Source organism: Coregonus clupeaformis, chromosome 33 (genome assembly GCF_020615455.1).
Source record: "Coregonus clupeaformis isolate EN_2021a chromosome 33, ASM2061545v1, whole genome shotgun sequence".
Classification (NCBI taxonomy): domain Eukaryota; kingdom Metazoa; phylum Chordata; class Actinopteri; order Salmoniformes; family Salmonidae; genus Coregonus; species Coregonus clupeaformis.
The window spans coordinates 33,140,502-33,152,757 of record NC_059224.1 but is presented as its reverse complement, the minus strand read 5'-3'; the positions used below and the strand labels follow the sequence as shown (position 1 = coordinate 33,152,757).

General features: G+C 45.3%; 1 protein-coding gene across 1 annotated transcript in view; it reads right to left on the bottom strand.

The window, feature by feature from the left end:
- LOC121549027 (ubiquitin-conjugating enzyme E2 J1-like) overlaps positions 1-12,256 on the bottom strand; it is a 39,845-nt gene that overhangs the window by 7,718 nt on the left and 19,871 nt on the right. Inside the window, exons 2-5 of the mRNA XM_041860814.1 lie at positions 5,844-5,917; positions 5,482-5,613; positions 4,697-4,781; positions 1,118-1,223 (exon numbers count right to left, since the gene is read on the bottom strand). Coding sequence (XP_041716748.1) covers positions 1,118-1,223; positions 4,697-4,781; positions 5,482-5,613; positions 5,844-5,917 — 397 coding nt within the window. The remainder of the gene's footprint in view (positions 1-1,117; positions 1,224-4,696; positions 4,782-5,481; positions 5,614-5,843; positions 5,918-12,256) is intronic.

The following is a 12,256-nucleotide window of genomic DNA, read 5'->3' as shown; positions in this document are numbered from 1 at the left end:
AAGTGTCCCTGTGTAAGAATTTCCACGACACTTCTCTGGCAGTTTACTTTTCTGTCAGGAAACAGAGCCAACTCTGAAAACTATGGATGATTCTTCTGTTTCGCTGCTTCCTGCTGGGTGCCCCTGGCCCTGATGTTGACTGACAGCTTTCACAATTACCACAGGGCACGGAGACAACCAAGACGGGAGATCTGAATCAAAGCGAAGTTGCTGTCTCAGCCGCAGACATGACAGCCTTTTGTGAAACGGGCCTTTCTTTCATCCGGAAGATAAACAGGCAGGCAGGCAGGCTGTGCACTGTATGTATTTATAGACAGGGATATGTTCCTGTGTCACATCTTATCTTCATGTGTTAATTAAACAGCCAGTCGTTAAAGACCCCTGTCCTGATATGTTAATAGAACAGACAGTCATCTGGGATGCGGTCCAAATAGCACCCGATTCCCTTTATAGTGCACTACTTTTGACCAGAGCCCTTTAAAGGTAATAGGGTGCCATTCGGGACGCAGCCGCTGGACCCCTTGATCTTTTTATCAATCTCAAACTCAGAGCGAGTTTCTTCAGAGGGAGAGACCCGTAACAATGCGAGAAGAAGAGAATCAACATGCCCAGACGTTGCAGCCAGAGAGCCTTTCCCTCAGGCGCTAATGCTGCCATCTCATAAGGTCCAATGCTGGTGCCTTGGTTTCCCTGGTAATGAGCATAGCTATTTGTAGAGGGCACATCCACTGTGGCCAACGTGTTAATTACATGACATGCGTGCATAAGCATCGCTTTATGCCAACTTTGTTGAACAAACGCCTGCCCATAACCATATGTTCTGCAAGTACAGCTAGTCCATCTAATTGTATGTAAAGCTAGTGCGTGATACCATACCAGTATCCAACATACATACAGGCCTAATGTGTGTATTGTGTAATGATGCGTGTAAGGGTTAGGCACACATTGAAACAAAATGCATACAGACATATCACTCCAGACTGTTGTGTCCCCCCCCTTCTCACAGCATTGTTATCAGCACCATCCATCCATAAATCCATCTATCCGTTAGTGCACACAGGGTAAATACACTGGAAAGACAGTAAACAGTGGAGAGCTTTAATCTCTGTAATCTTACTTTTTGGCAAGGGCTCTCCTCTCCTCTGGGGTATAATCAAGAGATCCGATTGCACCCTCTCCTTTGGTTGGCATGAATCCGATTATAGCTATTAATGCCGTTCTGACTGAAAGACAAAAAAACAAGGGGGAAACAAAAAAGTTATGAAAGACAAAACTTATGTCTGTCAACTCGTAACAGCAGTGGATAAAGTGAGTCACTAAATCACATGAAATACCACAGCACATTCTGTAAAGTTAGCCGCCCATGTTATGTAATGCGTTGTGGGAGGAATGCTTTGTTTTCTACTGCGTAAGCCTAGATTTACAGAGCCTCTCTGAGGACATTCACCACTGCAACTCCTCAAATATAATTCTCCAGATGACATGATGGGACACTTATAACAATATGTTCAGGAGACAGACAGCTTCTCCACATTTCAATGATATGGCTGCTTCAGGGGGGTTTCTCTATTCAACCTCAGAGCACCTGGATGTTGATTTGATGAACAGCTCAGAATCCATGGATGATTTGAATGAACAAACTTTTTAAAAAGTCTAGAAAGGGCATAGACTACAACACTTTCACCATTTTTTGGGGGATATAATAAGCAGCAATGAAATCAAGTCTAAACATCAGCAGCAGGCTAACGGGAGGCAGAAAATGGACAGCTAGTGAGAAAACAGCTAAAGGGAAAGAGAAGAGAGAGAGGTTAAGGAGGCTTGCTACCCAGTGAAAGCCTGCTTCAACAGATAATGATTTAGTTGAAGAATGCTCTCAAGGTGATATCAGTGTGAATTCTCTCCCCACAAATTATTAAACCAGTAAGCGTAGGCTCATGTACTGCAAAACAAGCATAAGCTAGGAATCAATGTGGCTGGCCCTCCGGTGACATTGGTTGCATCCCAAAAAGAACCCTATTCCCTTAATAGTGCTCTACTTTTAATCAGAGGCCTAGAGGCACTATAAAGGGAATAGGGTGCTATACTGAACAAAAATATAAACGCAACATCTAAAGTGTTTGTTACATTTCATGAGTTAAAAAAATATATCCCAGAAACGTTCCATACGCACAAAAAGCTCATCTGCGTGCTTGTCGTCCTCACCAGGGTCTTGACCTGACTGCAATTCGGCGTCATAACCGACTTCAGTGGGCAAATGCTCACCTTCTATGGCCACTGGCATGCAGGAGAAGTGTGTTCCTCACAGATGAATCCCGGTTTCAACTGTACTGGGCAGATGGCAGACAGCATGAATGGCATCGTGTGGGTGAGCGGATTGCTGATGTCAACGTTGTGAACAGAGTGCCCCATGGAGACGGTGTGGTTATGGTATGGGCAGGCATAAGCTACGGACAACGAACACAATTGCATTTTATCAATGGCAATTTGAATGCACAGAGATACCGTGACGAGATCCTGAAGCCCATTGTCATGCCATTCATCCACCGCCATCACTTCATGTTTCAGCATGATAATGCACGGCCCCATGTCGCAAGGATCTGTACACAATTCCATGGCCTGCATACTCACCAGACGTGTCACCCATTGAGCATGTTTGGAACATGTTAAGGAACACCTGGGATAGGATAAAGTAATCCTTCTACCCCCCCCCAAAAAAAAAAAAAGTATAATTGTAAAGTGGTTATCCCACTGGCTATAGGGTGAATGCACCAATTTGTAGTCGCTCTGGACAAGAGCGTCTGCTAAATGACGTAAATGTGCCCTTGAGCAAGGCACTTAACCCTAATTGCTCCTGTAAGTCGCTCTGGATAAGAGCGTCTGCTAAATGACTAAAATGTAAATGTAAATGTTTGGGATGCTCTGGATCGACGTGTACGACAGCGTGTTCCAGTTCCCACCAATATCCAGCAACTTGGCACAGCCATTGAAGAGGAGTGGGACAACATTCCACAGGCCACAATCAATAGCCTGATCAACTCTATGCGAAGGAGATGTGTCGTGCTGCGTGAGGCAAATGGTGGTCACACCAGATATTGACTGGTTTTCTGATCCACTTCCCTAACTTTTTTTTTTTTTAAGGTATCTGTGACCAACAGATGCATATCTGTATTCCCAGTCATGAGAAATCCATAGATTAGGGTCTAATGATTTGATTTCAATTGACTGATTTCCTTATATGAACTGTAATTCAGTAAAATCTTTGAAATTGTTACATGTTGCGTTTATATTTTTGTTCAGTGTATTTGGGCATTGAGATTCCACTGGAACTTATTATCCAGCTTTTCCACCACAGTGAGCTGTTAATGCATCCGAGTGAACTTGTACTGGAGAGCTGAGACACCAAAAACCCAGCAGGGGATGTCCAATCTCTGGGCCATGGCCTCATTGGCTTGCCATGTGACCCTGCAGGGCAAAAGGGGGAGTTTGTCTGTCACAACCGGTTTGTCCACATGATTACATTATGTTATTAATTCCCAAACCCTTACTATGGACTAAGCTTTTTTTGGCTCATCCAAAATACCCCTAAAGTAATAGAAATAAATGCAGCGTGGCATATCTATATTCTCCCATTGAATTCTATCTGATAACATTTTCATACTTTTGGTACGGAGAGTAACATGAGAACACTCAGAAAAAGAATGGCTTAACAGTGGTAACTGAAATCAGGCCAGAAAAGAATGGAAATATCAGACTTTAGGTACGAAGGAAGTAGCGTATTGCCTGCTGCCAACACAGATCTTTGTGAGCGAATAAGATGTGCGAGCCAAATCTATATTTCCAGTGACACTTTCTCTTATTTACTTTGTTCTGCTAGGAAGTCTTCTTTTCAGCCGCTTCCAGTTTCGACTCCTTAAATTGCTGGGAAAAAGCCCAATGATCTAGAACAACGTTGAGCAAAAAAACATTTGCATATCTGCCTTAATTTAAATTCTAATGAAGTCTTAAAGGAAAACTCCACCCAAAAACTATCTTCTGGTATTTGTTTCATTAATCCATTGTTGACATAGTCCCAAAATGTTTTGCTTTCAAAAATATGTAACTTTCAAAATACAGAAATCATCCCTGTATGATGCATTTTGCAAAAAAATATGATTTCTGTATTTTGAAAGTTACATATCTTGAAAACTTGATTGCTGACAAGCTAAACATTTTGGGACTATGTCAACAATGGACTAATGAAACAAATACCAAAATATAGTTTTTGGGTGGAGTTTTCCTTTCATCTGTAATTTCTTCCTGTTGGTCCCTTCCAGGCAGAGAGCAAGTGAGTGGGGATGCTAGGCTAAGTTTTAGTGCAGCAGCTGGAGGAGTAGGGGGAACAAGGACTGTGTGGGGAGCCGGGTGTGTGTGGGGAGCTGGGTGTGTGTGGGTCTCCAGGCTAGAGGAGACAGGGCCTAGCTATCGGGCCTATAGCTGCAGGTGTAACGGAGTTGGATTGGTAACCTGACTCTCATGCTTGAAATTTCTCTACTCGCACTACCGAACTGCTAGATTTTCAGTAGCGTTGTTGGCTAAGATGTTATCAAGCGGGCAGTCACGTGTGTTTGCGAGGCAGAGGATCCGAAATCGAGTACCAGTGAGGAAGGAAGCTATACTGTTAAGCAGACAGTGACACCTGCTACACAGGGATACCTACTGCTCCAAGATGGCTGCCATGTCTCTGGGTGGTGGCCGGAGATGCTCAGACAGATCTTCTTCCCCACCTCGAATCTCCCATTGGGCTGAAAAAGAAGCATTAACATAGAATTACATATAGAACACATATATAATATAGAGTAGTGATTTATAGGATTTGTATGATAAGATCTTGATTACCATATCGCTGTCTATGACAACCAGGCTGAACAAGCAACAAGGAGACAGTAAAACATACAGAGGGGCAGGGTGGAGGGAGGCTGGGGGTGGTTGATGGGAGGGATTTTAAGAGAAAGAAAGAGTGCCTTCAAAGACCAAGAAAAAGCTGCCAGACTGAGCTGAGACAAGAAAAAAAAAACTGGACATAAAAAAAGACTTACAACCTTTCTGATCCACTGGCTTTTATCAGCCTGTCATTGGTTCTTCAGGTTATTATTGGTGCATGAAAAACACATCCCCTCTTCTTTACCACAGAACCATTCAAATCCTCTGTGACAGGGACATTTTAGTCATTTTTAGCAGACACTCTTATCCAGAGCGACTTACAGTTAGTGAGTGCAATGACAGTGCAAAGACAGCCAGGTCTTTGTTCTGACAGTAGTGGCTTGGTGTGATGTAACCAGATGTGGCTGTTGGTTATGGCAAGATGTCTATAGCTGTCCATCTTCCAGCCTTGATCATTTGATTAGCTGCCTTTCGTCGTTACTTCAACTAACACATAATTGGCTGTGATTGATCGAGAGAGGGGGATATCGTCATAAGTGTGTGTGTGTTTTGGTTGCTTACTGTGAGTAGAATGATGCTGGGGGGCTTCATGGGGTACTCCGGGGGCAGCACGATCCTGCCGTGGTAAACCCCACCGTCAAAATCCGAGTCAGGGGGCCCGCGGACAGAGAAGTGCCACTCAAACAGATTATCCTGCGGGTACACAACAAGTCAGTCAAATGAACACATTTCAATGATTGGTCCAGCTAGCTAGAGAACATCCTTCTCTATGTGTTTTGTGTGGGGTTGTTGGTTGACTTGTAAGAAACATAGGGAAGTACACACCCATGACAAAAACACTATGTTGATAATGAGGAGAACTGGGATGTTTGTTGTGCTGATGATGAGCCCAAGTGAGTTTGGGTGTCCCAGGTGTGACTCACCTCCAGTGGCTGGGCGTGGTAGTGCTCTGTGGGGTCCCTCAGTTCAGCTGCCTCCTTCATCAGCCTCTTTACAGCTAGCACCGACCCAGCGAAGAGAACAAACATCACAGTAAGCCCCAGGTAAAACGATTAGCTGACATCCTCTCACTCTTTATCCCAGCAGACACAAAGCTTGCAGTTTACTTCCACTGGCATGTGATTTCCCAGCTTCTCCAGCTGTCTTTCTACATCCCCATATCCATCCATAAACAGACACTACATTTACATTTACATTTTAGTCATTTAGCAGACGCTCTTATCCAGAGCGACTTACAGGAGCAATTAGGGTTAAGTGCCTTGCTCAAGGGCACATCGACAGATTTTTCACCTAGTCGGCTCAGGGATTAGAACCAGCAACCTTTCGGTTACTGGCACAACGTCAGTGCCGAATCCCCGTCCGTCCGGCGGGCGCGGGAAATGTGGCGTATAGAAGACCGCTTTGCCCGGTGTCGATCGGGGGCCTGAGTCCTTCTGATCGAGGCTCAGCCCGTGGACGGTGTGAGGCCGGTAACGGCCCCCGTCGCGCCGGGGTCCGGTCTTCTCGGAGTACAGCAGACTAAACTCCTGATTTGAGATGCACAGGGCTGGAAAAGCACTGAAGCCTGGACTAGGGGAGGCTAACACAGACAACACATACGGTCTGTCAAAACAACTCAAACCTCTACGTTTATGGCCTTACAATGAATGTATTTTCCAGTGAAAAAAGTATTTACTCCAATGTATTTTTCTTTTTTGTGTTGGATTCATCATGGGCTGGAGCACTGTATATGACATTGTGTGGTGTTGAGTGTGTTTATTACTGTTCATCCATGTCTGCCAAAAATCTAAACATTAATAATAAAATCATTAAAAATAATGCATGTCTTGTGACATTCAGCAGGTGTCCATTCAAAGGTCAACACAAATCCAGTTTTTGATGAGTGAAAAATCTCTGAGAGACCCATCAGTTGCAAATGAGTAGCCTAGGCTATATGAGGGGACTGCCTGGCTTGGAAACAGGAAGCACGCGCGATGCCAAATATGTGCAAGCTCAACTCCATGTAACTAGGGCTCATGGAAGAGGAAGTAAACACATTTGTATAGCAGTAGGGTCAAGCTGTAAAGCCAGGGTCAACTTCAGACATGATGTGCTCTCAACAGCTGTCTGTGTGTATTAACCCCTATGACATAAACGTTGATGCCTCCGGACAGTGTTCATCTGGACATGCTTTCCACACTAGTGTGGTTACACAAGAAGGTTTCACTCCCAGTAGTACCAGTCCCTTTTATACAGCTGTTTGCATACGGCACTATAACTGTAAAGGACACATTCTCCTTGATTTCATGACCTGCAGCCTTATTACTCATCTGCTGCTGGTCAGACCGGTGGGCAGAAAGTGACCTAGGACATTTGATGACCACGTCACCTCAGGACATACTGGGTGTTTCTCAATATGCATACATACCGTGCTCCACACTCTCATGCTCCGAGTGCAATCTACGACGACGTTCTCTTGAGTAAGTTCTTGTGAGGACGAGAGGGTTGAGAATGCATAAAACATTATATTTGAGAAGCACTCGCACTCCCCCCTACTGTATTACCTCACAATACACCTCCCCATTCACTGAACCTTCTTCCAGCCAGGACAATGGCAACAATAGACTAAACAAGATACACACAAAGCAAACGTTTTACTTCATAATTATCAGCTAGATATGTGAATCGTAATAATCTAGCTAGCCAGCTAGTTAAAGACGAAAAAATAAGCTAAAACTAATGTTATGGAAGGTAGATATTTTGTGGGTAGCTACCAATTCTTCGTGGCTAGCTAGCTAGCCAGTTAGCCCTATTGACTTAATATGGACTTAGCTACCCATTCACTGAACCGTCTTCCAGCCAGGACAATGGCAATAGAGACGAAACATCTGACCTCTGTAATTGCCAACAAGGGTTTTGCCACCAAGTACTAAGTGATGTTTTGCAGAGGGGTCAAATACTTATTTCTGGATTTTTGTCTTTATTCTGTCTCTCACTGTTCAAATAAACCTACCATTAAAATTATAGACTGATCATGTCTTTGTCAGTGGGCAAACGTACAAAATCAGCAGGGGATCAAATACTTTTTTCCCTCACTGTAAGTGGCTTGATTCATGCGTCCTTCACAAAGACAAATCTGCCCGATTCCAGCCTTGCTGAAGTACCCCCAGATCATCACCGATCCTCCACCAAATTTCACAGTGGGTGCGAGACACTGTGGCTTGTAGAGTAGGTCTCCGTCTAACCATTAGATGACCAGGTGTTGGGCAAAGCTAAAAACTAGACTCATCAGAGAAGATGACCTTACTCCAGTCCTCTACGGTCCAATCCTTAGGATCATCATCGAAGGAGTAAAATCCCTGATGATTGACATGTCGGTGTTAAGCAAGATGATCCGATGTCACCGCTGCTGTTTAATCTGGCACTGGATCCGTTGATCAAGACACTTGAACGCTACGGCTCTGGGGTTGGGTCAGAAGGCAGCCAGACCACCACTCTAGCGTTTGCCGATGACTTGGTGCTTTTGAGCAACTCGGTGAAGGGTATGGGACAAAACATCGCAATTCTGCCTACTAATGGGGCTAAGGGTGTAACCCTCCAAGTGCCACAGTTTCTTCATCGAAAAGGGCGACAATGGCAAGGGTGAGTCCTCGTTCAAGGTGAATGACTGTTCAGCCTGGAAACTGAATGGAGAGGACGTGCACATGATTGGGCCCGAGGAATCAGAAAAATATCTCGGCATGCAAATAAACCCTTGGGCAGGTATTGTCAAACCAGAACTGATCGGGCTACTTCGCAAATGGATATGCAAGATCGGGTGGGCGGCGCTAAAACCTCCACAAAAGGTGAAGATGTTGAACTCCTTTGCTGTACCGAGGCTGATCTACAAAGCTGACCACAGCAACCTAAAAGTCGGTCGACCTGACAAAAATCGATGGAATGATAAGGGCAATAAAGGAATGGCTCCACCTCCCCCCGAGCACCTGCAACGGGCTGCTATATGCAAAAAAACGAGACGGGGGGCTAGGCATCGTGAAAATGGCACGCCAGATTCCATCGATCCAGGCCAGAAGGATCCACCGGCTGTGGCACTCTGCGGATGAGTGCACCCGGAGGATAACTCGCAGCACAGTTGAAGAATCGGAGTTCAAGGGACTATGGCTGAGAGCCAGGGAGTGCGACAGAGAGACCCTCCCTAGAAGAAAAGTCTACCGACTCTGTGACGCCGCAGTGCCCAATCCCATGTGATTGGAGGCAGGAGGTAATGCGGAAATGGATCAGCCTGGCATCTCAAGGCATAGGGATGCTGGCATTTGGCAATGACAAGACCAGCAATACTTGGTTGGCTAATCCCTCAACAGTGGGCTTCAAGCAAGGCCAGTACATCGATGGGCTTAAGTTGAGAGCCAACATTTATCCCACGCGTGAGATGCTCACAAGAGGAAGGCCAGAGATGGACTCCTCTTGCAGGCGCTGTCAAATAAAATAAAATTGTATTGGCCACATGCGCCGAATACAACAGGTGCAGACATTACAGTGAAATGTTTACTTACAGCCCTTAACCAACAGTGCATTTATTTTTTAACAAAAAAGTACAAATAAAACAACAACCAAAAAAAGTGTTGAGAAAAAAAGAGCAGAAGTAAAATAACAGTAGGCTATATATACAGGGGGGTACCGGTGCAGAGTCAATGTGCGGGGGCACCGGCTAGTTGAGGTAGTTGAAGTAATATGTACATGTGGGTAGAGTTAAAGTGACTATGCATAAATAATTAACAGAGTAGCAGCAGCGTAAAAGGATGGGGTGGGGGGGCAGTGCAAATAGTCCGGGTAGCCATGATTAGCTGTTCAGGAGTCTTATGGCTTGGGGGTAGAAGCTGTTGAGAAGTCTTTTGGACCTAGACTTGGCACTCCGGTACCGCTTGCCGTGCGGTAGCAGAGAGAACAGTCTATGACTTGGGTGGCTGGAGTCTTTGACAATTTTGAGGGCCTTCCTCTGTCCAGCCCCATACGAATCTTGCTCACACATCCTGGGTCAATGCCCGTCGATCCAAGGAGCACGCATAAATATACATATTGGTAACAGAAGCCGAAAGCAACGGATGGAACGTTATCAAGGAGATGCGTATCTTTTCCAAAGAAGGGAAACCAGACTTGATTTCATGAAAAACGGCACAGCTTTGGTGGTCGATGTTACCATGCGATATGAAGCCGCCTTTGACACCCTCGAGGTGGCTAGATCTCTCCCCACTGCTCCAGCGATTCTAAAAAAGCTTCCGGAAAGTCCAGTGTAGCTCAGTTGGTAGAGCATGGCGTTTGCAACGCCAGGGTTGTGGGTTCGATTCCCACGGGGGGCCAGTATGAAAATGTATGCACTCACAAAAAAATTGTAAGTCGCTCTGGATAAGAGCGTCTGCTAAATGACTGAAAATGTAAATGTCTTTTGCAAACCTCAGCCTGGCTCTTCTTTGCTTCTCATTGATGAAGGGCTTTTTCTAGCTTTGCACGACTTCAGCCCTGCCCCTAGGAGCCTGTTTCGAACCGTCCTCGCCGTGCACTTCACCCCAGCTGCCGTTTGCCATTCTTTTTGTAGGTCACTTGATGTCATCCTACGGTTGTTGAGTGACATTCGAATGAGTTGGCGGTCATCCCAGTCAGTAAAGAGTCGTTTTCGCCCTCTGCCAGTCTGTACCTTTGTTGTCCCCAATGTCTGCTGCTTGACCTTGTTCTTATGAACCGCCGTCTTTGAAATTCTAAGGATGAGAGCAACCTGACGCTCACTGTATCCCTCTGCCAGTAAAGCCAGAATTGAACCCTTCTTTTCCTCACTCAAAACTTTCCTTTTCAACTCTTTTGGCATGGTCAATAGTTATTTTTTGATTAATATTACTTTTGAGGTACTATAAGCACTGTTTTTGCCATCCAGCTGGTCCTATTGCAAGAGGATAGTGATACCTTTCCTCGTTAAATAAGATTTGGTTCAGGTGATCACCTAATCAATACCTGGTTCACCCTCCGACGAACCATCAAGCAGGAAAAGAGTCAATACAGGACTAAGATTGAATCGTACTACACCGGCTCTGACACTCGTCGGATGTGGCAGGGCTTGAAAACTATTACAGACTACAAAGGGAAGCACAGCCGCGAGCTGCCCAGTGACACAAGCCTACCAGACGAGCTAAACCACGTCTATGCTCGCTTCGAGGCAAGCAACACTGAAGCATGCATGAGAGCACCAGCTGTTCCGGATTACTATGTGATCACGCTCTCCGTAGCCGATGTGAGTAAGACTTTTAAGCAGGTCAACATTCACAAGGCCGCAGGACCAGACGGATTACCAGGACGAGTACTCCGAGCATGTGCTGACCAACTGGCAAGTGTCTTCACCGACATTTTCAACATGTCCCTGACTGAGTCTGTAATACCAACATGTTTCAAGCAGACCACCATAGTCCCTGTGCCCAAGGACACTAAGATAACCTGCCTAAATGACTACTGACCCGTAGCACTGACGTCTGTAGCCATGAAGTGCTTTGAAAGGCTGGTCATGGCTCACAACACCATTATCCCAGAAACCCTAGACCCACTCCAATTTGTATAACGCCCCAACAGATCCACAGATGATGCAATCTCTATTGCACTCCACACTGCCCTAACAACCTTTCCCTCAACGTGACCAAGACTAAGGAGATGAATGTGGACTACAGGAAAAAAAAGAGGACTGAGCACGCCCCCATTCTCATCGACGGGCTGTAGTGGAACAGGTTGAGAGCTTCAAGTTCCTTGGTGTCCACATCACCAACGAACTATCATGGTCCAAACACACCAAGACAGTCGTGAAGAGGGCACGACAAAGCCTATTCCCCCTCAGGAGACTGAAAAGATTTGGCATGGATCCTCAGATCCTAAAAAAGTTCTACAGCTGCACCATCGAGAGCATCCTGACTGGTTGCATCATCGCCTGCTATGGCAACTGCTCGGCCTCCGACCACAAGGCACTACAGAGGGTAGTGCGTATGGCCCAGTACATCACTGGGGCCAAGCTTCCTGCCATCCAGGACCTCTATACCAGGCGGTGTCAGAGGAAGGCCCTCAAAATTGTCATTTCTTCAGTGTTGTCACATGAAAAGATATACTCAAATATTTACAAAAATGTGAGGGGTGTACTCACTTTTGTGAGATATATATATATATATATATATATATATATATATATATATTTATATATATATATATATATATACACACACAGTGGGGAGAACAAGTATTTGATACACTGCCGATTTTTTGTCTCATCAGACAACATGACCTTCTCCCATTCCTCCTCTGGATCATCCAGATGGTCATTGGCAAACTT